Source organism: Capra hircus, chromosome 29, assembly GCF_001704415.2.
Source record: "Capra hircus breed San Clemente chromosome 29, ASM170441v1, whole genome shotgun sequence".
Taxonomy (NCBI): Eukaryota; Metazoa; Chordata; class Mammalia; order Artiodactyla; family Bovidae; genus Capra; species Capra hircus.
This window is the reverse complement of record NC_030836.1, coordinates 46,874,092-46,901,890: the sequence shown is the minus strand read 5'-3', so window position 1 is coordinate 46,901,890 and position 27,799 is coordinate 46,874,092. Positions and strand designations below refer to the sequence as shown.

Sequence of the window (27,799 nt, the reverse complement as noted above, 5' to 3'; positions counted from 1 at the left end):
CCCTGCCCAGCCGGCTCTGCCTCTCCGGACACCCGATCCAGCCCCGTTGAGGGGCGTGCTCCGATCTCCCCACGTCACTAGTGAGGAGGCTGCAGCTCAGGGCGCTGACGGACTCCCCGCTCTGTGCACATTCAGCAGCAAGTGAACCAGCCCCCACTCCACCCTCCACTTCCCTGAGGGCCCCCACACCCGCCTCAGGATGTCGCAGGCTCCCATTTGCTGGGGTCCAAGCATCATCCCATCTCAGCTTTGCCCCGGGGAAGGCGCTGACCCCTGCACAAGGCCGTCTCTCCCTGGCTCAAAATCAGGAAAAAATACAGGATTCACGCACATCACACAAATGTCTTCAAATTCAACTCCATGGGTTTCTCTGATGGCTCAGCTGGTAAAGAATCCGCCTGCAATGCAGGAGACCTGGGTTCGATCCCTGGGTCGGAAAGATCCCCTCGAGGAGGAAACGGTAACCCACTCCAGTATTCGTGCCTAGAGAATCCCACTGACAGGAGCCTGGAGGGCTACAGTCCACGGGGTCACAAAAAGTCGCACAGGACAGAGTGACTAGCACACAGACACAAGCATAAAAAGTCAGGCACCTGGGGTGAATCCGCAAGTCACGCCCGAGACCCTGGCTTCCCACCCTGAGAAGTTTCCGGCCATGCGGGTGGTTCCCGACCGGCCACCCGGCAGCTGCCTTGGGCACGCATCCAGGGTGGAGGCAGCCCTCAGCCACCCACACCTAGTCCCCTGTCATGGAGGTTTGCTGGGGCCGGGAACCTGGATGTCACATGGGTGATGGTAATTCCAACACAGCCAGGCCCCTGCCCCGATCCAGAATCCTTCTAGCTCAACACTGGCCTTCATCCCCAGAAAGGAGAGCCACACGCCTGGCTCTCCAACTGGCCAGGTGAAGAGGGCTCCCCAAACACTGGGCCCCACTTCCCAGCTCCTCTGGGTACCAGTTGGCATCCACATCTACTTCTGATTCCAAATGTCCATGGAAGAACTGCTCTCCTGCCATCATGCCTGCCTGACTCCAAGTTCAAGTTCAAATTCAAGCACAGCTCATATTTGTTAGGCAGCCAGGCCTTCTTCCCAACAACCCCATGAATCAGGTACTACATGCTTACTCCTCGCTTAGTCGTGTCCAAGTCTTTGCGACCCTGTGGACAATAGCCCGCCAGGCTCCTCTGTCCATGGGGATTTTCCAGGCAAAATACTGGAGTGGGTTGCCACACCCTCCTCCAGGGGATCTTCCCAACCCAGGGATCAAACCCAGGTCTCCCACATTGTGGGCAGATTCTTTACCGTCTGAGCCACCAGGGAAGCTGATCATCCCTTTTTACTGCTGAGGAAATGGAAGCACAGAGAGGCTAAGCCAATTTCCCAAGATCACACAGCCGGCACATGAGTTAAGGTTCCATAAAAGGAACACTGCACACAGAAAGCCATCACATGATTGAAAAGTGAAAATGTTAGTCACTCAGTCGTGTCTGACTCTTTGTGATCCCATGGACTGTAGCCCACCAGGCTCCTCTGTCCATGGAATTCTCCAGGCAAGAATACTGGAGTCCCGGGTTGCCATTTCCTGCTCCAGAGGATCTTCCCAACCCAGGAATTGAACCTGAGTCTCCTGCATTGCAGGCAGATTCTTTACCATCTGAGCCACCAGGAAAATCACTCTAAATTCTGGGTATGCCCAAGAGAGCATTTCCTCGCTACCCGAAGTCTTCGGCAGGCTCTCAACTGAAGACCAAAGCCGTGTTATTTGTCGCAAATGTTGCCTTCGACACACCTTGTCCTGGACGGAAGCCGCCCAGGCACAGTCTGTGTCCATTTCCCTCTGTCCCAGAGGCCATCCCCCTAGCCCAGGGCTTCCTCCAGAGCCCTCACCATGTGGCTTTGTCTCTTGACCCCCATGGGACACTGGACCTCACCAATTCCACAGCCAAGAGGAGATCCCCGAGTGATCCCGGGGCCTCCTCAGCTGGCCCCAGAATTCCATCCTCCCTACCGGACACCCCGAGCCTCGGAAGACCCTGGCGGCCCTCCACGGGCACTGCTGCCTTCCGGCCGGCAAGGCACCTGCGCCAGATCCTCGGAGCCCCGCCAGTGACATTCAATAGGCTTCAGCGCCTCGTTTGCTTCATGTTACCCTCGCATTGCCAGCCTCTGTCTCCAGGCAGTGTTTGCAGCTGATACCCCGCGTGGCGTCAGCAGTCAAAACCCGCATTCCACACATGATTTACGTCCGCCAGGATGCAGAGCGACACACACCAGCGATGCGGCCGCTTGGGAGGCTGCAGGAGCAGGGAAGGCAGCCACCGCGCCCAGGAGACGGGAGCAGGGCAGGGGGTGGGGGGTGGGGTCCTTTCCATCAAACGTCATCCTTTAACATGACACTCCGTCTGTGGCAAAGAACAGAGGCTGGGAGCGGGGGGATCTGCGTCCCGAATACCCCCGTCCGCCAGGGGAGGCATCGCTGTGTGTGACGTCTGAAACCCTCAGCCCCACTGGGTCCTCGCTGCATCTGTCATCCAGACAGCTGAGGAGGACCCCTTGGGGACAGAACTCCCTTCTCATTCACGCCTGCGCTCCTCTGGGTGAAGGACACAGGGAGATGTTTGAGGACCACCTCGAATGTCCAGAAAGCCACCTTGGGGGCAAACCCTTGAAATGCTCTAAGAAGCTTCTGGGTTGCTTCTCGACTTCAGTTAGAACATTTAGGAAATTCTGTTTACCCTTTCCCACCCCAGCTGCCCCCAGATCGCTTCAGCTTCTAACAAGCTCCAAGGCAGGAGCTACATAAGCCGCCCTTGACCCCCTAGAATGAACCCTGCATCAGTGGGAAGCAATTGGGCTGTGAACCAGCATTATAAAAACCGGGCCCTGGGCATCCCATTCTCATGCAAACCAAGACTCCCGTCCATGGCTTCTGTCTCTCTAAGCTGTTCCCTCTTCTGACCTGACACTCTGGTCCTGGACGGGGGCATATGGAGCAAACGCAGGTGGACGCTGCCTCAGTGTGACGACGTCCTGTCTGCCTCTATGCAGCCCCCCGCCCTGTCCCTCGCTCCCACCCAAGCAGGGGCCCCTCGGAATGACAACAAGAACATTTTTCTTCCACGAGCTTGGCATTCTCCAGCTGAGTCATTTGAAAAAGTGTACTTCCCAGCTGGGGAGGGGGCAGTTCTGACCAAACCAGGGAAGGTGGCCCCAGTGGCTGACTCCCAGGGGCTCTCTGGGAACTGGATGAGCCCCAGCCCTACCCCACCCTACACCCCGCACACCCCGCACATCCCGCCCCCGAGGGCTTGCTTCCGACAGGAAAGACGGGCTTTGCTGCTAATCCCCAGTTCCCCTCGTGGGTATCAGGTATCGGTGTCAGCTCCCCAGCACAGAGCTTCCAGTCCTGGGTATCGCCTCCTCCAGGAAGCTCTCCCACCCCTCTCCCTGCAGGTGATGCTTGCAGAGGGTACACAATCCTCTCAAAGGACTCGACCCCAGGCAGCAGCCCCCAGAGTTCAGAGGCCCCAGCTACTGGGATGGTGGAAACCCAAAAGAAGGCTACAGTGCCCACTTGTTCTGGTTGGAAAGGAATCGGGGCCTCCCCCAGGGATCCTCAGACAATGGAGGCAAACCCAGCCCCGTGGGCCTGACCCAATGTCAACGGCATGAATGGTGGGCATGGCTACTGTTTCTGTAAACCCACTGAGTGCACGGGGTCCCGTTCAGCATTTGCAACTCCTGTTGACGCCCTGGGTTCTCCACAGCTTCCCTGGCAGGGGGTGGTCTCGACCCGCCCCCACCCCCCAAATCACAGATTAGGAAGGGAGGGACAGAGTGGCAGGGCCCCAGGGCTACACCCCAGGGCGGTCTGGTCAAGTATCTTCTGGAACTCCAGGATTCTCTGGCTGTGCCACTCCACTGGGGCGTGACTCTGGGCTTCCATGAGGGTTCAGAGCCCATTTCTGCCCACACCCCACTCGTGGAACTTTGACGCAGGAAGGCCCCTTAACCAAAGCAGCTGCACAAGGCCCCCACTGGGGAAGGCGCTGCTGCGCCAGCTACCTTCCTGGGGTTGTGTCTGTCAGCTACAAATTGGCACGCGGCACAGGCACTGCCATCCGCCTCTACCAAGATTAGGTCGTGTGCTGCTGCTGCTGCTGCTGACTTTCAACTCGTCCTGAAAGGAGCTCGGGGTGGAGAGTAGAAGTGGAGGCATCTGTGCTCCAGGAAAAACTGGCAGGATGGGCCTTCGGATGGTTAGATATTTTCAGATGCCCATTTTATGAGCCAATTCTTGTATCTCCTCATATCTAGAAAAGCGCTACAGCCCTTCATGTGACGTGACATCTGTTCCTTGCGACTAGCAGAAACCTGCAAAACTATGCGCTTGACTGCATGAACTTCTTCACCAAGATCACATATATACTGACCTTTTCCCTACCTCTTTCTCAGCTATCTGAGATGCTATCTCCGGGCTATCGCCCTCATTTTACCCCAAATTAAACGTAACTCACAATTCTCATACTGTGTATTTTTTTAAGTTGACATATCCATCCCTGGTCCTTCCCCAAATGCCCACATGCAGCCTGGTTCTAGATACTTGGAGTGGGTGGAGATGGCAACCATACATGTATCCCCCTCCTTCTCCCCGAGCAGACATCACCAACCGATCCCACACAGGGCTCAGGCAGACAGCACCCATCGATGGCAGAGAACAGACAGCAGATCCAGATCCTTCTACCTCCAGGGCCAGGACCGAAGCCAGCCCTCTCACAGCAGCGAGACTCGGAAATTGCAAAAACACAAGTAGAACAGAAATGCCCAACAGGAGGAAGATGATTTGAAGGTCTGCACGCTGATAAAACATTCTTCAGGCAGTAAACACATGCTCTTGAAGCGCTGTGTGCGCGCTTAGTCATGCCCGACTCTGGGACCGCACGCACTGTACCCGACCAGGCTCCTCTGTCCATGGGGTTTTCCCAGCAAGAATACTGGAGCGGGTTGCCATTTCCTCCTCCAGGGGATCGTCCTCACCCAAGGACCAAACCCACACCTGCTGCGCCTCCTGCACTGGCAGGGGGATTCTTCACCGCTGAGCCACCTGGGACGCATCTCATATAACTGCAAATGCTCCTGCAATACTGTCAACCGGAAAGTACAGACACATGCGGCGAAAGAGCAGAGAAAGATACACCAAAACATCTCCACTATTTCCAGATTTCCCTTTAGTTTCTGCGATACACAAAGCAGAAACGGCTCCATAATTTGCAGGGACCGCTGCAGAGTGGAAATGCAGGGTCCTCTCAAGTCGACAGCAGAGCACAAAACGAGGCTCTTCTGAGCTTGGGGCTCCGTGCGCCTGCACAGATCAGACACCTGTGAGGTCGGTCCTGACACCAACTTGGCTCCTGCCACAGGGCAGCCACACAGGCTGTTCCTTCTCTCTGTTCCATCTCCCTCCTCCCTGCTAATCCCCAAGTCTCAGCTTAAACGGTACCTCCTGGGGTGGACCTTCTCTGGCCATCCACCTCAGGGAGTCAGTCCCCCCGACCCACCCCCCTGTGCATTACAGTAAGCCTCCGACACACAAGCTGTCAAGTTGCGAACTTTAAAGATGCGAACGTGCATCTGGTTCCGGCGAGGGATCAGAATCTGTGGCATCCAGCCAGGTGTGACCAACACTGCAGCTTGCCCTCCATCTCCTGCCGCTGACTATCCTTCAGCTCTGCCATCTCCCACCTCCTCTCCCTCCCCGAGTCAGTAACTCTTCTGGCCTGTTCACTCTATGCCAGCCCCTTTTTGCCCTCTTTGCTGTTGTACTGTACTACCGTCCTTTTCAAGGTACTATACTGTAAGATAAGAAATGTGTTAATTTTCGTGTTTGCTTCTTACATATTATTTGCATGAAAAGTGTTATAAGCCTCTTACAGTCCAGACCAAATACCCGATTGTGTTAGCTGGGTTACCTTGGCTAACTTTGTTAGACTTACCAACAAAGTGGACTTACCAACGCACTCCCAGAAGGGAACTCATTCAGATTAGGGGACTCAACTATATTCTCTGTCGCAGCCCCTTTTGTGCGCCTTGCATTACTCTGATCCAAATCTGTTGACAACTTTTATTCGCGTGTGTGACCCGTCAACCTGACCCAACTGGCCCGTGTGCTCTGTGAGCGGCGGGGAAACAGGCCTGCCGGCTCGCTACCTGCTTTAACCCTAGCACGCAGCAGGCGCATGGGAACGGCCTGGGGGTATATGGAACCTAGTGGATGCCACGTTTTTCAGATTTGCCATCATGAACTTTTGTTTTAAGTCCAGGACCAAGTTCTGCTACTGCTCCTCCCTTCTGCCCACAGCCTACCAGGAAAGCCCTTGCCTTCCCTTTCTCTCCCTCAAGTGGGGCTGGCCCAGGGGCGGCTGCTTCCAGTCACCTCTCACCACCCCCCTTGCTGGTCTGGCCCGAGTTCACCCTGGTGCTGCCTGGCTGTGCTGGGCCCTGGACGTCCCCAGGGACAAGCTGTATCCTGGACACACATCGTTTCCAGAAGAGCACACCCTGAACCCCACACCTGGCAGTAAAGGCCCCCAGGCAGCACCCCAAGATGGGTAACACTTCGTTACAAATAATCACAGCATGAGTGCTTGAAGCGGCAAGCGTGCAACAAGCAAGGGGGAGAGTAAAGAGGCGGAAAAATGTCAAAAGCAAAGAATATCACTCGTGCGGGGGGCGGGGGGGCGGGAAATCAGGTAAACTTCATGCATCCGGAAGATAACTCCCGTTGAGGATATGTTCACGACCTACGTTTCCAGGCGGTGGGAAGGAAGGGGGTGATTATGGCAGGGAGATTCCATGGGAATGGGATGCAAGGGTCAAAATGAATTATAAGATTTCCCTGAGGTCCAGGGGTTAAGACTCTGCTTCCACAGCAAGGGGCACAGTTTCCACCCTTGGTCAGGGACCCAAGATCCCACACTGTCACAGTGTAGCCAAAAAAAAAAAAGTAATAAAAAATAAAATGTTTTTTAAGTGAATTATAAGTTCCACAGCAACGCTTATGAAAAAGTAGAAGAGCAAAGACAGGAGCTTTCGGGAGGGCCCACGGTGCCGCACAGTGGGGAGCCCTCGGAAGAGGCGGGAGGAGAGGCCGACGTGTCTGCCGCTGCCTCCTGCCTCCCGGTTCCCGGCACACCGCCCTCCTTACCCTAACAGTTGACAACGGCCGGCTTTTAGGGTGTGATCACACAAGCAGGCAGGGTGCGCGGCACTCGGGATCTCAGCCCATCCGGCACGACCTCCTCTTACAGACGGGAACCCCAGGGCGCCCGTCAGGCAGCAGAGCCCAGATCTGACCCAATCCCCGCGGCTTGGAGCCCAGACCGTGTGAGCCCCTCCCTGAGGGAAGCAGACGATGGGCACCCAGGCTGGTGGCCGCCCCTCCACGGCTCACCTGCCTTGCACGTCTGGCCGTCGTCCTGAAGCTGCACCCCCGTGGGGCAGGCGCAGGCGTAGAAGGGCTCCCGCGGGGACAGCAGGCACAGATGGGAGCAGCCGCCGTTGTCCTCCTCACACCGCGTGTGGTCTGCGGGAAACGGGGCGGGGGGACACGGTTCCGGAACTGACCCTCGACCCACACTCCCGCCTCGCCCGACGTGGGCATCCTCCCTGCCCCTCCTCCTCCTGCTCTCAATTTCCTACAACGAGAAGCCCCGTCTACATAAGGGCCCCTCCAAGGCCACCTCCACCATGCAGGCCACCCCCAGCCCTCGCTGGCAGGATCCCAGGACCTGCCCGCCTGGCAGCGGTGCCGCCCTGAGTCGGGGGTTCCTGGAGCGGAGGCCTGTTTTATCTGTCACGTGCTTGGAGCTCATGGGCTCTGCACAGGTGCTCGGTGGCCACACAGGGCTGAGCCTCCCGATGCTGGTGATGAGACTTTTAGCTCTCCCTGGCACAACCATCAAGCAACTGAACTGACACTCCCGGCATCTCGCTCTGCCCAGGACAGGATGGGGCGGGACCCATGAAACACCAAGTGCTGAAAGTGTTAGTCGCTCAGCTGTGTCCAACTTTCTCCAGGCAAGAACAGTGGAATGGATTGCCATTCTCTTCTCCGGGGGAATCTTCCCAACCCAAGGATTGAATCCAGCTTCCATATAAGGACCAGGGAGCTCTCCCCAGAAAACAAGTTCAGAGAGCCCCACCCCTGGGGCCCCACTTAAATTCAAAGTTGGAACCTTCAACAGCATCGAGGCCAGAATCCACCCCTCACCCTCTGTGGTCCCCATGGGACCTGGTGGAGGTCCCCATAAGGGCAGGTGATGGTCCTTGAGGGAGTGGGTGAACCCAAGTCCCTGGCCCTGCTGGCTGCCTGTCACAGGGGCTTTTCACCATCAGAGATCCCTCCACGACCCCATGGAGAGCCCAGGCTGAGAACTCAGACGTGGAGCAGATTTTCCATGAGTAAGTATGTAACCTCCACCGGGCCTTGATAAAACAGGGCAACCTTCCTTGGGAATCCTTTTGCCACCCCTGAGGACAGCCCTGCCCAAAGCAGCCCCCACGTCAGCTCTGCAGAGGGACCTCTCCCAGCCTGCCCCCTCCCCAGGTGAAGACACCAGCCTCCCGCGCTCAGCCCTGGCCTGGCCCCTGACTTACAATAAGGCTGCCGCTCCGGGCTGAGCACTTGAATATCCATGGGCGAGTAGAGAGCGCTAAGGATCTCCTTCCTCTTGTCTCCAGTCCTCTTGTTACAGGCGTGGATGGAGCGGGTCTGCCAGTCTGTCCAGTACAGAGTGTCCCCGGAGAGCGTCAGGGCAAAGGGGTGCGTCAGACTGCCCTCCACGACCTTCTGCCTGCAGAGGCGGGTGGAGAAGCCATCAGGGGGGATCCCCACTGCGTTCCCCTTCTTGTAAGCCTTCCATCGTCACTGGTGACCCATCGACATCTCACCGGATCATGGAGCGGCGATGGAGCAGCCTGAGACCCCAGCATCCCAGGAACCCTCCATCAGGTTGCACCTTCCAGTCCCAGCCAACTTCCCACCACCCCTGACAATGACATGTGCACTCTTGCACACATAACTGCTCCCCATCCACCCTGATTCTAGAATAGGGGATGCCGGCAAAATACCCCACAAGGAAGAAACACGGAAGGGAAGTGGCAAGCAAGAAGCCACACCTGGTGGCAACACACTGATGACAAGCACGTGTCCTGCCTGACGCTCTAACAGCTTAATACAAACCAGAACAAAAGTACCTTGCCCTTTCCTCTGAAACCAATAATTTATTTACCAAAGCAACTTAAACTTGCATCAATCTGAAAATAAAAAAAGGTAGTCTCGTCTGTGTATTCAGGGCATCCCAAGTGGCTCAGTGATAAAGAATCCGCCTGCCAATGCAGCAGACGCAGGAGACGTGGGTTCCATCCCTGGTTCAGGAAGATCCCCTGGAGAAGGGAATGGCAACCCACTCCAATATTCTTGCTGGACCGAGGAGCCCGGCGGGCTACAGTCCCTGGGGTCGCAAAAAGTCGGACACAACATAGTGACAAAGTACCTACAGGGACAGGGAAGAAGAGTTCTGTGTATTTATAATACCCAGCAACTTGTGTTTTCATGAAATTATGGATGCTGGTAATAGAATCATAATTTACACAGCTGGTAGCATGCAATTACCTGGTTTGATGACTCTCGCCCCACTGTAGGGTAGGAGGCAGGAGCTGTGGGTGGGTGGCCACCAGCACGTGCTCAGCCCCAAGTGCAGCACCCAGGAGAGAAATACTTGAGAGGCGCCACTGGCTGAAGACCACACCCTCGTGCTCAGTGGCAATCTGACCCGATTGCCTGGTTTTTTTTTTGTTTTTTTTTTCGGCCGCGCCACGCGGCACATTGGATGTTTCCCCAGCCAGGGATCGAACCCGAGCTCCCTGCAGTGAAGTGCACAGTCCTAACCACTGGATCACCAGGGAAATCCCTTCCCCATTTCTTTTACGTCACTTTTTTAAAAAAATTATTGGATACAAAGGATCATTAGAGAATGTATTCAGTCACTAAGCCATGCCCGACTCTTTTACCATCCCATGGACTGTAGCCTACCAAGTTCCTCTGTCCATGGGATTTCCCAGGCAAGAATACTGGAGTGGGTTGTGATTTTCTTCTCCAGGGGATCTTCCCAACCCAGGGATCGAATCCTGCATTGCCAGCGGATTCTTTACCACTGAACCACTAGGGAAGCCCTCATAAGAGAACACTATACCAACAAATCAGACAACCTAGAGAAAATGGATAAATTCCGATAAGCACACAATCTTCCAAGAGTGAATCATGAAGAAACAGAAAATCTGAACAGACCAAGAACTAGTAACAACATTGAGTCAATAATCAATAAATGCCCCCCAAACAAAAGTCCAGATCCAGATGGTTTCATAGGTGAATTCTACCAAATATTTAAAGAAGAGTTAATACCTATCCATCTCCAATTATTCCAAAAAATAGAAGAGGAAGCAGAGAACATTTATCCCCAAAAAGACAAGACACAACAAGGTTGGCAGGGATGTAGAGAAGAGAAACCCTCGTGTGTTGTTGGTGGGGATGTAAATTGGTACAGCCAGTATGGAAAATAGTATGGAGCTTCCTCAAAACACTCAAAATAAAACTACCGCACAATCCAGCAATTCCATACCTGAATAAGTTCCCTAAGAAAATGAAAACACAAACTTGAAAAGATATAAGTATCCCTGTGTTCATTGCAACTGTGATTACAATGGCCAATGTATGGAAGCAACCTCTGTCCATAAACAGATGAACTGAGTGAATAAAGAAAAGACGGTGTGTGTGTGTGAATAAAATCCAGAACACTATTCAGCCATAAAAATAATGAAATCTGGTCATTTGTGCCACCATGAATGGACCTGGAGTATTATGCAAAGTGAAAAAGGGTCAGAGAGAGAAAAGCAAATACCATATGATTTTCTTGACAAGTGAATTCCAGAAGACAAAAGGGAAACAGACTCACAGATACAGAGAACAGGTGGTTGCCAGAGGGGTCGGGGTGGGGAAACAGACGAAATAGACAGAGGAGATCAGAGGTACAAACTTCCAGCTACGAGATAAATCAGTCATGGGGATTTATACAATGCACACATAAGGAATATGGTCAATAATACCATAATGAGTTTGCTTGGGGATGGATGGTTAACTGTTCTTGCTGTGATCATTTCATAATTGAATCACGATGTTTTACACCTGAAAGGAATACAGTAATATTGTATGCTAATTATAACTCCATAAAAAATATTAAAAGCCCAACCTCGTAGATACAGAGAATAGACTAGCGGTTGCCAGAGGTGGGGCGGTGGGTGAAACAGTGGAAGAGATCAAAACACACCGATTTCCAGATTTAAGGTAAGTCAGTCCTGGGGGTGTAATGTACAGCATGTACATTAATAATACATAACAATGTACAGTTAAAAATATTGTAGTGTATTTAAAAGTTGCCAAGAAAGCGGATCTTGTAAGTTCTCATCAGAAGGGAAAAAACTGTAACTATGTATAGGGATAGAACTGGACATGGAACAACAGACTGCTTCCAAATAGGAAAAGGAATACATCAAGGCGGTAGATTGTCACCCTGCTTATTTAACCTATATGCAGAGTACATCATGAGAAACGCTGGGCTGGAGGAAGCACAAGCTGGAACCAAGATTGCCAGGAGAAATATCAATAACCTCAGATATGCAGATGACACCACCCTTATGGCAGAAAGTCAAGAGGAACTAAAAATCCTCTTGATGAAAGTGAAAGAGGAGACTGAAAAACTTGGCTTAAAGCTCAACATTCAGAAAACGAAGATCATGGCATCTGGTCCCATCACTTCATGGCAAATAGATGGGGAAACAGTGGAAACAGTGGCTGACTTTATGTTTTGGGGCTCCAAAATCACTGCAGATGGTGACTACAGCCATGAAATTAAGACACTTACTCCTTGGAAGAAAAGTTATGACCAACCTAGATAGTATATTCAAAAGCAGAGACATTACTTTGCCAGCAAAGGTCATTCTAGTCAAGGCTATGGTTTTTCTAGTAGTCATGAATAGATGTAAGAGCTGGACTATAAAGAAAGCTGAGTGCCAAAGAATTGAGGCTTTTGAACTGTGGTGTTGGAGAAGACTCTTGAGAGTCCCTTGGACTGCAAGGAGATCCAACCAGTCCATCCTAAAGGAGATCAGTCCTGGGTGTTCACTGGAAGGACTGATGTTGAAGCTGAAACTCCAATACTTCGGCCACCTAATGCAAAGAGCTGACTCATTTGAAAAGACCCTGATGCTGGGAAAGATTGAAGGCAGGAGGAGAAGGGGACGACAGAGGATGAGATGCTTGAATGGCATCACCAACTCAATGGACATGAGTTTGAGTAAACTCCGGGAGCTGGTGATGGACAGGGAGGCCTGGCATGCTGCAGTCCATGGGGTCGCAAAGAGTCAGACACGACTGAGCGACTGAACTGAACTGACTGATAGGGATAATCATTAACTAAACTTATTAGGGTTATCATTTTGCAATATATATGTACAAGGGGGAAAAAATGCAACTATGTGATAAGGATAGATGTTAACTAAACAACCAAACTTATTACAGTCATCACTTTGCAACATACGTGTGTAGCAAATCATGGTGTAATACACCCAAAACGAACATAATTGCATATGCTAATTATATCTCAATAAAAACCAAAACCGAACAAACGAAAAAAAAAAATGTCTTGAGGTGAAATTCACATAACACAAACTAACCATTTCAAAGTGAATAATTCAGGGCCACGTAGCACATTCATAATGTTGGGCAACCACCACCTCCAGCTACTTCCCAAACATTCCCATCCCCATAGGAAAACCCCGAACACACCAAGCAATTAATCCTCATCTCCTCAACTCTCCTGCCCCCACAGCGCCTGCTGACACCAGTCTGCCTTCTGTCCCTAAGGACTGGCCTGCTCTGGACTTTCCAAATAAACGGAGTCACACAATATGTGGGCTTTGGTGTCCAGCCTCCTTCAGGAGCAGCAAGTTTTCAAGGCCATCCGTGGCGTGTCATCTCTCTGTTCCCTCCTGTTGTGGGTGAGCAATACTCCGTTGCACAGACGTGACTCACCTCATGTATCCATCTAGCATTCATCTGTTGGTGGGCATCTGAGTTGTCTCCACCTTTCAGCTATTGGGGATGGTCCTGCTATGGATATTCATGTATACACATTTATTTCAATGCCGATTTTCAATTCTTTGCAGGTATAAACCTAGCAGGGCTTCCCAGGTGGCTCAGTGGTACAGAATGCGCCTGCCAATGCAGGAGACACAGATGTGGGTTCGATCCCGGGTCAGGAAGTTCCCCTGGAACAGGAAATAGCCACTGGCTCCAGTATTCTTGCCTTGGACATCCCATGGACAGAGGACCCTGGCAGGCTACAGTCCATAGAGTCTCAAAGAGCCGGATATGACTGAGCATACTCAGCAGCAGCATAAACCTAGGAGCGGAATCGCTGGATCCTACGCCAATTCAATGTTCATGCCCCGAGGGACCATGAAACTGCTTTCCATGACGTCACTGAGAATCCAGACGCCCGTCACTTCTCAGGGCTGTTTCTCCTCCCTGAGCCCTGCCTCAGCTGGAGGCCCCCCCACGAAGCCAGTGCCAGACTCAGCTCACTTCACCCACCCTCCCTGCTCCTTTCAGGATGCCCCAGGCCCCCGGATGCAGCTCCACCCACGACCCCTCTGCCCCCTCTGCCTTCACTGAGGGCTTACTGTGTCCAGAAACCGTGCATAATAAAACCAGACCCTGTGAATACCTCCGGGAAGCACCATTACAATCCCCAACGCCCATCCCAGGCCCCAAGGCTCAGAGCAGTGAAGCAACCCAGCCACGGTCATGAGCAAGAGAGAGGCCTGGCAGGTCCGTCTGCTCCAGGGCTCACCTTCTTTACCAGGAAGTCATGTGCCACCTGAACAGCCCTGGGCACACCCATAAAGAGCACTGACCATCTGCAGAGCCAGAAAAATCAGGTAGGTAGAAGAGGGGCTGGAAGCGGGCCCCGGGGTCACAGTGCCTCACTTCCAGCTTTGGCTCTGACTAGCTGTGCGGCCTTGGGCGAGTTCACGTCCCTCTCTGTACACCGGCATTATAGCGGATCATAACCGCAGACACAGGGCTTCCCAGGTAGCGCCAGTGGTAAAAAAATAAAAAATAAAAAAACCTGCCTGTCAATGCAGGAGACACAAGAGATATGAGTTCGAACCCTGGGTTGGGAAGATCTCCTGGAGGAGGAAATGGCAAGCCACTCCAGTGTTCTTGCCTGGAGAATCCCATGGACAGAGGAGGCTGGTGGGCTACAGTCCATGGGGTCGCAGAGTCACACATGACCGAACACAGGCATACTAGATGGCAAACACTTTACAGGGTTGGTATGAGAGCAAAATGAACAGACGGATGTCCAGGAAAACACTAGTGTTATACAAGGGTCATCACGTGGCCACCATATCCTCACCACCATCACGTCTTCACCACCACCATCATCACCTTCATCACCATCACCATCATCACTACCACCACCACCACCCCATTTTAAATGCCACTATCATCCTCACTGCCCCTCATCACAACCCCTTGAGCAGGGCACTCCCACCTGCAGCCGCTGTAGACTCTAAAGCTCACCCTTCACAACTGCCTGGATCACTCAGCAATCCAAGGACCTTGGTTCCCCAGGCCACCAAATCTCAAACCAGGCCCCAGGCCAGGCTGTGATCCAAGGACAATGGGAGGAAACATTTCAGATCAGCGGGGGCACACGGCTCAGCTCTAAGAAGGCAGAGAGGCACTGAGGCTTCCTGCCGACAGTCCGGAGAGTGACCTTAGAGGTGGGTCTTCCAGCCACAGTCCCACCTTCAGTGACGGAAGCTCCAGTCGGGAGCTTGGCTATAACCTCGGAATAGACTCAGAGCCAGGACCCCCCAGCTAAACCCCTCCTAAATTCAGATGCCCACAGAAGTCTGTTCACTGTTTCAGGCCGCCAGCATCTGGGTACGTTGTTACACGGCAGCAGATTACCACGGCACACGGCCTGGATAAAACGTGGCAAGGCTGCCACCTCTGCACGTCTGCTCCAGCTGGTGTCTGCCCGTGTCTACCGAGGTCCGGCCGCTGCATCCTCCGCATGCGGCGTCATCACAACCCTGAGCATCCACACCCTGCCCGCCTGGCCCAGGAGCCCGGCCAGTGTAGGTTCAGGGTCTGTTCAAGCGGGAGAAGCCCCAAGACTTGGCACAGAGCCAGCAGGCAGGAAGTCAATGAATAAACCACCCTTGAGTGGTAAGGGCGGGCAGGCGGGCGGGGTGGGGGTAGGGGGGGTTTCCTACATGTAAAATGTCATGAAGCAGGGAAACTGTTAAGCCGACCAGCTGACCAGCAAGCCCTAACAGCAATTACCAACAAAGACAACACTTTTTTCATTCATTCAGCCTATTTTATTGACCACCTACTATGCGTAAGGCCCTCTAGCCAGACAGGAATGCAGTGAACACAATTCTCGCCACACTTCTGCCTCCAGAAGCTCAGTGGTGGGGGGAGGAAGGTGTGCAGAGAAGTCATCACAACCCCATCAACTCCTGGGCCTGAGCCCACAATTGCATATCTGCAATACTGAAACCCTAAAAACTCTGAAATTTTAAAATGCTTTGGTGGCCAAACCTAGATGTAGACACGGGGCTCTTTATAGCCTTTTCCATCCCACTTAGAATGAACCATCTATATTTTGCCATAAAATTGATACAGGTGCCTCCCCAGACCCTGCTCGGGTGGGATGTCAGATACGGTGTGAGCACCATTACTGATCTCTGTTCTGGGGAGGCCTGCGTTCCTGAGGCCCCCAGGGTTTCAGGTGCAAGACCACGGGCCTGAGTTGAGAAGGATCAACCAACGCCCAGCGGGGACTGGCGGGCCGGAGGGTAAGGGGAGGGCCCAGAGCTGGGACTTACCGGAAGGAGCCGTCCAGGTTGGCGCGGTGGATGAAGCTGAGCTTGGCGTCGGCCCAGTACAGCTTCTGCTCCTCCAGGTCGATGGTCAGCCCGTTGGGCCAGTAAATGTCGGAGTCCACGATGATCTTCCGGGTGCTGCCATCCATCCCTGCCCGCTCGATCCGAGGTGTCTCTCCCCAATCTGTCCAGTACATGTACCTAACGAGGACAGAAACGCTTGCTTTTGTTTGATTTTTGTTTCCTGTCTACATGAATGCAAGCATATGAAACAGAGACAATGAATCTGCCCGGAAACCTCATCCAGTCTTCAGGCCGTGGGGTCTTACTACTTCCGATTTGCTTTCTAAGCAGTTAGTGATATGTATTTTTTTTTTTGTCCAGGAAGCTTGTGGGTTCTTAGTTCCCCAACCAGGGGTTGAACCCACACCTTTGGCAATGGAAGTGTGGAATCCCCACTAATATATTATTTATTAATCAAAGTTGGATAATTAAATATCCTTGTTTCCACTTGTTCTCATTTAGCAATATCTTCTGAGTGTTGTCTTCTTCTTACTAATAGGAATCTTTCTTGCTCTTTTAATGGGAATTTTCTTGTCGTTTGGTCGCTAAGTCACATTTGACTATTTTGCAACCCTGTGGACTATAATCAAGACTGCCGGGAGAAATACCAATAACCTCAGATATGCAGATGACACCACACTTATAGCAGGAAGCGAAGAAGAACTAAAGAGCCTCTTGATGAAAGTGAAAGAGGAGACTGAAAAAGTTGGCTTAAAACTCAACATTCAGAAAACGAAGATCATGGCATCTGGTCCCATCACTTCATGGCAAATAGATGGGGAAACAATGGAAACAGTGACAGACTTTATTTTGGGGGGCTCCAAAATCACTGCAGATGGTGACTGCAGCCATGAAATGAAAAGACGCTTGCTCCTTGGAAGGAAAGCTATGACCAACCTAGAGAGCATATTGAAAAGCAGAGACATTACTTTGCCAACAAAGGTCAGTCTAGTCACAGCTTTGGTTTTTCCAGTAGTCATGTATGGATATGAGAGTTGGACCATAAAGAAAGCTGAGCACCAAAGAACTGAGGCTTTTGAACTGTGGTGCTGAAGACTCTTGAGGGTCCCTTGGATTGCAAGGAGATTCAACCAGTCCATCCTAAAGGAAATCAGTCCTGAATATTCATTGGAAGGACTGATGCTGAAGCCGAAGCTCCAATACTTTGGCCACCTGATGCGAAGAACTGACTCATTTGAAAAGACCCTGATGCTGGGAAAGACTGAAGGCAGGAGGAGAAGGGGACGACAGAGGATGAGATGGGTGGATGGCATCGCCGACTCAATGGACATGAGTTTGAGTAAACTCCAGGAACTGGTGATGGACAGGGAGGCCTGGCGTGCTGCAGTCCATGGGGTCGCACAGAGCCGGACACGACTGAGTGACTGAACTGACTGACTGGACTATTAACCCACCAGGCTCCATTAAGTTATTTAAGTGATTCCACACTGAACATCTGCAGTTGCTTCTGATTTTTCCCTCCTACAAAAATGCCGTAAAGGAACTTCTAAAAGGCAGCTAAAACACGTATAATGGAATATTACTGTGCGCCAAAGAGAAGTGAGCTATTAAGCCGTGCAAAGACACGGAGCCACACGAAACGCCTATTAGTAAGCGAAAGCGGCCAGCGTGAAACGGCTGCATACTCTGGTTGCCGCACAGGACACTCTGCAGAAGACAAAACTACGGAGACGGTAAAAACAGCAGGGGCTGTTGGGGGCTCGGGAGGGACGAATGAGTGGAACACAGAGGGCAGTACAGTGATTCTACAGGATAACACGGGACTTTCCTTGGTAGCTCAGTTGATAAAGAATCGGCCTGCAGTGCGGGAGACCCGAGTTCCATCCCTGGGTTGGGAAGATCCCCTGGATAAGGAAACAGCAACGCGCTCCAGTGTTCTTGCCTGGAAAATCCTGTGGACAGAGGAGCCTGGCGGGCTACAGTCCATGGGGTCCCAAGAGTTGGACAGGAAATCAGTGAAGGACTGAATCACCCACCACCACAGGATAATACAACGGTGGATATGTGACATTAAATCTCTGTCAAAATCACTAAATGGTTGTGGACATGTGGGAGCTCTCTGTATACTCCTCCCCTCATTTTTTCTGTGACCCTAAAACTGCTTTAAAAAAATAAGTCTGCTGGGACTTCCCAGGCGGTCCAGTGGTTAAGACTGCACTTCCATCGCAGGGGGCTAAGATCCCACGTGTCCTATTTATTTTGGTGTGGCCAAAATAAATAAATTATAAACATCTCAGTTATTCCTAGGTGGGCTATGGGTGATTCTGTTCTGCTTAACCACGATCTCAGGGTCTCCAGCCAGAACCCACCGCCTCTGTAGAGGCTTCCTTATTTGATGTCCCACCATGAGAGCGGCGGAGATAATATGCATACACCTCGGGTGATGGATTCAAACCCCACCAGGGCCCAGCTGTCCTAGCGGGGCGCCCGCTCCATGCAGCCCTTCAGGGGAGAGCACAGGGGACCCACACCAGCCTGGAGGGCACGCATCTCCTGGGTTCCCGGCTCCTTCGGCTCTGGGGGAGTCACAGGCCACAAAAGGGCAGACCCGTTCTTCTCTGTCCATCAGCGTCTCTCCAGAGTGGAGTGGGGACAGGGCCTGGATTCCCCTCGAAAGGCCCCCTCCCACTTGAGGCCCATGAGACTCTCCAGCTGGTGTGATACTCGCTTCTGGGGCAGCACAGAAGAGCCTTGAGCAATCAGCAAACCCCACCACCCTCGGCCTTAGCGGCTGCTTTAGAGACAAATGATTGGTTTACACTGGGCAAACAGGCATCAGCCTGGAAGGGGTGGCTCCTAGGAGCCAGCTGTCCTGTTGCGGGGAGGCCCAGCCAGGGAGGGAGCTCAAGCCCAGCCAGGGACCGGAGGGGCTGTGGGACACCAGGAGTGGTAACAGGTGACTTCACGGGCATCCTAGTTCCGTGGACCATGGGCTTCCCTTTCAGCTGCTTCTATTACCAATCAAGCTCCTCCCCTACCCCCCAGCTCTCACCTCCACATCTTCAGAGGTAAAACCTCATCACAAACCCCGCGCTGCCGTCCACCAGGGACCAGCCAAGCCGGCAGGGGTGTGGGGGAGAACAGGTCCAGACTTGCCCTTTGGGGGTCTCTGTCCAGCGGGAGAGAGAAAACGACATGCACAAGGCTGCCATTCCCCCCGAGACCGAGCTCCAAGGACCAACCCCATCTGTGAGGTCAAGCGACCTTGGGTGGGGGGTCATGTCAGCGCTGGTGCTGCTGGGTTGTGACAGATGATGAGAACGAGCTTGAGGGGGCTTCACGTGCAGCGAGGGGCCTGCCGTACCCCACTGCTGTCACAAGCTCCCCTGTTCCCCAGCCCCGTGGGGACAGAGAACTCAGAGCGCCTCTCCAAAAAGCCTCTTATGCACGCACGCTCCTGTGCATCCAGCGAGAAGCAGTGCGGTTGTTGTTCCCTCGCTCAGTCGTGTCCAACTCTTTGCGATCCCATGGACTGCAGCACTTCATCACCTCCCTGAGTTTGTCAAACTCCTGTCAACTGAGTCAGTGATCCATCCAATCATCTCATCCTCTGTCACCCCTTTGCCTCCTGCCCTCAGTCTTTCTCAGCATCAGGGCAGGGTCATTTCTAAAAGAGTCGCCTCTTCACATCAGATGATCAAAGTATCGGAGCTTCAGCTTCAGCATCAGTCCTTCCAATGACTATTCAGGGTTGATTTCCTTTAGGATGGACTGCTTTGATCTTGTAGTCCAAAGGGACTCTCAAGAGTCTTCTCCAGCACCACAATTCAAAATGCAGGGAGAGCAGGAATCACTGTTCCAGTGGGACACGTGAGAAAACTGAGGCTCTGAAAGGGCGCGCTGTGCTGGTCACAGGCTCCAGGAGCACAGCGTGGTTTTCTCATTGGGGCCAAGGCCTGTCCACCTCAGGACACATGCCCCTCTGCCAGCCTGGGGCGGTGGTGAACCCCTCCCGGCCCCTGAGGCTCACAGGTGCCCTCGGCCAGCTGCAAAGGCTCCCGCAGGCCTGTTTCCCACCCCCAGCAGCCTGGAATGAGCCCAGCCTCCGGGCCCCCCAGCTGCCCAGAAGTTATCAGGAGAATAAATCTCGGAGCCCTCCACTCATGCCCTCCCCAAAGGCTCCTCGGAGGCCAGCGGGAAAGGCCGGAAAAAGTGCAGGCTCAGGACCTCCGTGAGGAGCATAATTCAAATTCCTTCCCCCGGGTTTCATAACAGAGGCCGGCTGGTTTCCTTAAATGGGGAACTCGCGGGCCACCCCGCTCCCAGAGCCCGGCCGGTGCGGACGTGCTCGTGCAGGGCCTGGACGCTGCCAGAGGCCCCGCCAAGCTCCACGGAGGACCAGCAACTTCCGAGGCAGAGCACTACAGCCTGGGCTCGGCGCAGAGGGCAGCGGCTGGTGCGGTTGTGGTTGGGTCTTATTTTAGGGAAGGACCATTTTGCATTTTAAAGAGGGGGTTGGGTTTCAGCCTGGCTTCAGCTGGAGATCCAGGAGCCACCACAGCCCCTCGTGGGCTGGTACAGGCCTGCACCCCATCGCCCGCCCCCGTGCGGGGTTGATGTCCTCCCAGCCCCAGAGCCTCAGGGCCAGAGGGGCTACTCTGCCCCCCACCGGGGAGCCTGATGCTCGCAGCAGAGGTGCCTGGCCTGGGCACTGCACTGTGCCACTGCTGAAATGGCCCGAGTGCAATCCCCGGGGTCTGTGGGCAATTCTGCCTGTGGGGCTCTTGGTCATGCACCCTGGGGTGGACGTTAGGACTGAGGACCCTCCTAATGACATCTGGGGCAGTATCCCTTTATCAGAGGAGGGAGCCCAGTTGTGAGGCAGGAAGAGGACATCACAAGAAGACACAGGGAGACGGGGGAGCCTCCCACGGGACTGGGGAGGCGGTGGTGATGTCCCTGCAGCCTCACATCTGTGGCCAGAGAACGAAACCCACTGTCCCAGGACTCAGCTCAAGCTCACACCAAGGGCCACCACCAGGCCAGTGTTTAGTGAGGTTGGGGTGCTGCCCTTGGTCCCTCCACACCAGCCTAGCGTCCTCCCCTGCTGGGCAGCGGCGCTTAAGAAGACAAAGCAGGCACTGCTGGCCTTAACCACACCCTAGACAGCCAGCTTAGGATCACGGTGCAGTGTTCTCACCCTGGTGAGGCTGACTCTTTGCAGCACCAGTTTCGCTGCATCACACATCAGACACATCACCAAGGAAGGGGGAGCTTCGGGGGAAAGACTGGGGCCTCAGAAATCCTACCCAAGGTGTCAATACCAAAGCCAACTCTGCCCCCAGGGGCAGGGGTGTGATCCCAGCAGGACCTGAGGAGAGAATTCAAAGGCAAGATCAGAAAAGATTTCAAATAAGACAAGCCAGAGCCAGAGATGGACCAGCTCCTGTGGATGCTACAGGAAATGCCAGCAGGAGTGTGAGCATGAAGACTGTTCCCAACTGAGTATCAAGCACTTCTCAAACAAATATCAAGCACCTCCTAACCAAGCACCAATACCTCTCAACTGAGCACCAAGCATATCCAAAACAAGCACCCAGTACCTCTCAACTAAGCACTAAGCACCTCCCAAATAACCACCAAGCACTTCCCAACTCAGCACCAAGCATCACCCAACCAAGCACCAAGTACCTCCTGAGTACTTCCCAACCAAGCACTGCTACTGCTGCTAGGTCACTTTAGTCATGTCCGACTCTGTGCGACCCCACAGACGGCAGCCCACCAGGCTCCGCTGTCCCTGGGATTCTCCAGGCAAGAACACTGGAGTGGGTTGACATTTCCTTCTCCAATGCATGAGAGTGAAAAGTGAAAGTGAAGTTGCTCAGTCATATCCGACTCTTAGCGACCCCATGGACTGCAGCCTACCAGGCTCCTCCATCCATGGGATTTTCCAGGCAAGAGTACTGGAGTGGGGTGCCATTGCAGCACCTCCCAATTGAGGACCTTCCAACCACACCAGACACCTTCCAACTGAGCAACAAGCACTTCTCAACCAAGCACCAAGCATCTCCCAACTGAGCACTGAGCACCTCCCAATTGACCACATTCCAACCACACCAGACACTTTCCAACTGAGCAACGAGCACTTCTCAACCAAGCACCAACCACCTCCCAACTGAGCACATTCCAACCACACCAGACACTCCCAACTGAGCATCTTCCAAACAAGCACCAAACACCTCCCAACCAAGCACCAGTACCTCCTAGCCAAGATGGCAAAAGGATGCAAGGAAGAGAAAAAAAGAGGTCTGTGCACAGATGTGAAGACTACATTTCAGGTAGGTGGGAGGGGCATTTTCTAACATAACAACAGTGACCATTTATTGACGCCATAACCATTCTTGGTGTCCATGACATGGGGCAGGGTCACAACCCCGTACAGATGGGGATGCCGAGGCACAGGGCAGCCCTGCACCATCCTCCCTTCTTGTCTAAATCCAGATGGTTCCAGCTTCAAAACAGACCCCCCACTACTCAAGCCCACCACCTCTAATCCATTCACCCCCCACCCACTAGCCCAGTCCTATCCACCTTCTCTTGCCAGGAGCACAGTACCAGCTGCTCACGGAGTTCCCCGCTCCCACTCTAAAGTTTCCCCTCCTTCCAAGAGCCAGAGAGAGCCCCTTAAGCATGAGTCAGACCAGCGATCCCTCCCCTCAAAGCCCTTCCCACCCACCCCCACACCCACCCTTGCCACAGGCCCAGGGCCCTCACAGTAGCTGCGCCCTCTGCCCAGAAACCCTTCCCCCAGATGTCTCCTGTGCTTATCCCTTCAGGTCTCTGTTCAAATGCTACCAAGAGACGCCCCGGGCTCCTGACCGACAGCGGGAAGGCCCCGCCTCCCCTCCCTGTGCCCGCGCCCTGCCGCCCCCTCCCCTGGGGCACACCACCCTTTCCGCAGCCCCTCCAGGGCACTGTGAGGGCCTCTCCCGATGCTGATGGATGCCCCCTCTTAGCCAGCAGGACTCAGCCACCCCAGCCACCACAACCTAGAAGACAGTCAGTGACCCTCTGTGACCCCTGCAGCCACACTGCGGGATGGGAGAGGCCTGAGGCGAGGGCCATTTCCCAGGCAACGCAGGGACCCCCGTGGAAGATCAGCCTGGCCCCCTGGCAGCTGGAGTGGCTCAGCCCTCCTCGGGGGGTGAGGGGGCCTAAAGATAAGTCACCACCCGGCATGCCCCAGACCCAGGATGCTGGGGCAGCCCTCGGGAGCAGGGACACCGGGCTTATCTGGCCTGACCTCGGCCAGTCAGCTCCCAGGGCAATAAGTCTCATGCACCCACCCCCAATGCGTGTACACACTGACACAGACACACGTGTGCTCACAGGTGCACTCAGAGGTACACCCAAATAGGTACAAACACACACGCCCACACCCTCCAGTCCCACACGCAGTGGCTCAGACACACTTTCCGGCAATGCATGAACACACACACACACTCAGCTTTTACACAACCCAGCGGCCCCAGAGGCACCACTCTTCCCTGGTATCAAGAGGCAGTCGAGTGTGCTTTCTCAGTCAACATGCCAAGGAGCCCACGGAAGGAACTTTACTCGGCCACTCAAGTGCCCCCCCTCACCCAGCGTGCTCCCCGAGCTACCCAGGCACCCGCCCTCAGCCCTCATTCCACCTGCCCCAGGTGGGCTGAGAGGTCCCTCCCACCCAGGCTGCAGGCAGGGCAGCCAGCACCACCCCCAGGGCAGCAGAGGGCATCAGGACCAGAGACCAGGGTCCTACTGCGTTCCTGTTCAAAAGATGCCCGACAGCCGTTCCTGATGAGCGGACAGCAGAGGAGCGGGCTGACACAGCCGTGCACTGGGCATGGCCAGTGGGCGGGCACCAGGCTTAATGCCGCGCAGCTAAGGGGTGTCCTTCCCAGGCGGTAGGAAGACAGGGAAGAGGGCTGTGGGTGACTGAGCCAAGAGCTCTCGCTAGGAAAGCCTGCCACGAACATGGCCTGGAGGGCAGCTTGCCATCTCCCCTCCATCCCTCCAGCCTAGCCTTCAACTCTGCATACGTTCTTAGTTTTCCCGCCACTCACAACACCCCACCTGCAACTGGGGCTGGGCCCTGAGCCTCTGGGGGTCACGTGAGCTCAGCCAGACCATGAAGCTGGAGGGAGCAGAGGGCTTCCAGAAGACACCAGAGCAACAATTCCGCAACTTCCACATCCAGACGGGGAGTTTCACTTTTTCCACCATGTTCAGCTGATGCAGTCACAGAGAGGGTGAAAGGTGTGGGCTCTGCCCGGCAGAGCGCCCGGACCCTCCTCCAACACTCACACGCGCACCCGCTCACACACACATATCCACACACCCACTCACACGCGCACCCACTCATACACACACTGAGATGTTTAACAACTCAGATCCATGGCCAAGCACATCAGTTGCAGTGAGTTTAGAAAAGAAACATTCCAGGGTGTTTCAACAAATTCTGCAGGGTGGACTCATTTTAAGACTGCTGGTTTCCTCTGAAAAAGGTACTTGGTCTCAAGTAAATTCAAAAGGGAAATCACGGCCCCACCCACCCCACCATCAAGAAAAGAAACTGATGCTGGGAAAGACTGAGGGCAGGAGGAGAAGGGGGCAGCAGAGGATGAGATGGCTGGACGGCATCACCGACTCAATGGACACGAGTTTGAGCAAGCTCTGGGAGATGGTGATGGACAGGGAGGCCTGGTGTGCTGCAGTCCATGGGGTCGCAAAGAGCCAGACATGACTGAGCGACTGAATAACCACCACCCCCTGCCCCAGGGAGGTGAGGCGCTGGGTTTACCCGTGTGCGGGGTCCAAGGCGATGGCCCGCGGCTGGTCAAGGTCCTGCCAGAAGAGGACCTTCCGGGACGTCCCATTGAGGTTGGCCACCTCAATGCGGTTGGTCTCCGAGTCCGTCCAGTATAGCTTCTTGCCAACCCAGTCGCAGGCCAGGCCGTCGGGTGACACCAGGCCGGAGATGACCACGTTCTGCACGGCGGCACCCGTCTGGTTCAGGTAGGTCTGCTTGATGGCCTCCTCGCTCACGTCCGTCCAGTACACAGCTCCCTTGGAGAACTGGAAGTCAACGGCGGCCGCGTCCTCCAGGCCGCTGACCACGATGGTGGACTCCACCTTGACTCCGCCGGCGTCCACCAGCCGCACATCCCGGCGGTTGGCAAACAGGAGGAGAGGAGAGGCTGTGGGACAGAAGCAAACCGTGAGGACCCTGGCTGAGCTGCAGGCCACACAGCCTGGGACAGGGGGCTCTGTGCCCGGACCACCCCGGGGCCCCCACCCGGCCTGTGTCTGAGGCCCGCGGCTCCTGCCTTCCATCCCCGGCCACTGCCGGGAAGCTGCCTGCGTGGGCCCAGCGCTCGTTCAGAGGCTCTTCCAAGGCAGCTGTAGTTACTAAAATCACTGAGGGCTGCCGTGTGTCCCCCCTATCCTTGCCAGGCCCCAACAGCCCTTCCTGCCATGCCTATCACCTGCCCACAGACACCATCACAAGGCCACACTGCCAGGGCGCACACCGGCTCACATCCTGGCCCCCTGCCCCTGCAGGACAGAGGCCACGCGGAGGGCTCCAGGTCAGGACCGCCCACGGGGCTCTTCCACTCCCACCATCGCCATCGCCATGTTACAACACACGGCAACAATCAAACATCGGGATGTTACCACTGCACCCGAGGTGGGCATCCTGACATCCTGCAAGGAGGAGATGGTCCACGGAGAATATCTGTCCTGAATCTCACCCCTCCCTGCCCCGAACAGGTCCGAACAGATAATAAAGAGCATGGGTCGTCACGGGCCGACAGCTCTCTGCCGGCCACACACAGCACGTGGGGCTAGGCGAGCTCCTCTCTGAGTGCCCTGAGCCCTCGGTACAGAGGCCTGGGTTGTGGGTGATAGCTGGCCCGTTTTATAGAAGGGGAAGTTAAGGCTTCGAGAGGAATGAAGTTCAACAGCACACCAGCGGTGCCACACTCTGGAACACTCATACTCAAGTATGCTGCTTGCCTGCATATATTTAGTTTACAAAAATGACAGGTTCCTCAATAAAAAGGTCTTTTTAATTAAAAACGGAAATTACCATTTTCCCAGCTGCTACAGCATGCCCAGGGGCCCGGTGGACCCTGCACTCCAGGAGGGCTCACCTGCCCATCTGAAGAATGCCCCTGCCCTGCCCAGGGCCAGCACAGGCAGCTGCTCTATAAATGCATTTCACCCTCCCTCCTCCCACTCCCTAGCATCCCAGCTTGAAGACGGTGAGTCGCTTCTGCGCTGAGAGGGAAGAAGGAAAAGGATGGGCGGCCCAGAAGGGTCCGGAACCCCACCATTAGTCGAGGCCCAGGGAGCAGAGAGGCAGTGATACCCACCACTGGAGGCCTGGCTGGCAGTCAGGTGCCCTCCAAGCGTCAGGCACCGGCCAGTCGGAGGACGGTGGGTGAGGGGATGACAGCCCAGATCCGGGAGGGTCCAGATCTTCAGAGGAGGAGGAATCGTGAAGGCCAGAAGCGGAAGGGGGCCTTCCAGGTTCGATCTGGAGGCCTATGGGGGGAGGCAGCAAAGCCAATGCCAACCAACCCCCCACAGCATACTCAGGGCAACAGGACCCCCAGGGCACCTGCCCATTCATCGTCACCAGGGTCGTCCCGGGCACTGGAGCGCAGATGACCGGTAATCCCACCCCGCTGGCATTGCTCGATGTGCCCAGGTTCCCGAGATTCCTCGCAGCAAGGTGTCCCGGCTCATCCCCTCTCTTCCGGCCAAGGTAGGACCTGCTGGCTGGTTCCTAACCTCCTGAGGGTCACAAAGCTCCCGGATAAGCTGATCCCCTCCCCAGGGACAGACACACACACAGAGGTATGCACAGCAAGGCCTCATGGCCTCCCCCACAACGGGGTGTATCCAGCCCCAGCCTGAGGATGCAGACTCCACTTTCTTCTCTAAATTAGCATGTCTGAGGACTTCTTTGGTGGTCCAGTGGCTAAGACTCCACACTCCCAATGTAGAGGGCCAGGGTTCGATCCCTGATCAGGGAACTAGATCCTACATGCCACAACTAAAGATTTTGCATGCCACAACTAAGACACAGCACAGGCAAACAAATAAACAAACACTAAAAATGCACGCATGTGAAGTCACTTCAGTCGTGTCTGACTCTTTGTGACTCCATGGACTGTAGCCCTCCAGGCTCCTCTGTCCATGGGATTCTCCAGGCAAGAATACTGGAGTGGGTTGCCATGCCCTCCTCCAGGGGATCTTCCCGACCCAGGAATCAAACCCATGTCTCAAGTCTCCTGCATTGGCAGGTGGGTTCTTTACCACCAGAGCCACCTGGAAGCTCTGAACACTAAAAATAAACAGACAAGTGAGCATCTCTGGGCAACGATGCGAGGGACTATTTCGGGAGAAGGTAAGCTCCCCGATGCCACAGGCATTCAAGTGGACACTGGTGACCACAGGTAAGGGATGAAACTCACCTGACATCTTCATCAAGAGGTGAACGGCCCACACACAGGGAGTCTCAGACAGGAGATTTTCCAGCCCCAAGGGGAAGCTCTTTGGAGGAAATACCCAGGAGGCAAGTCACCAGCCCCAATTGTCAGCCAGAAACCCAGTAAGTAAAGCCTTCCCCGAGGCAAAAGTCCCAGAGTGGGACGGGGAGCCAGGGCTGGGGAGAGATGGGGAGGAAGCCGCCCTGGGGAAC

General features: G+C 54.4%; 1 protein-coding gene across 2 annotated transcripts in view; it reads right to left on the bottom strand.

Moving 5' to 3' along the window:
- LRP5 (LDL receptor related protein 5) overlaps positions 1-27,799 on the bottom strand; it is a 122,486-nt gene that overhangs the window by 62,154 nt on the left and 32,533 nt on the right. For both annotated transcript variants that reach the window (XM_018043250.1, XM_018043251.1), the window contains exons 2-5: positions 24,890-25,286; positions 16,027-16,224; positions 8,659-8,855; positions 7,454-7,585 (exon numbers count right to left, since the gene is read on the bottom strand). In XM_018043250.1, coding sequence (XP_017898739.1) covers positions 7,454-7,585; positions 8,659-8,855; positions 16,027-16,224; positions 24,890-25,286 — 924 coding nt within the window. The remainder of the gene's footprint in view (positions 1-7,453; positions 7,586-8,658; positions 8,856-16,026; positions 16,225-24,889; positions 25,287-27,799) is intronic.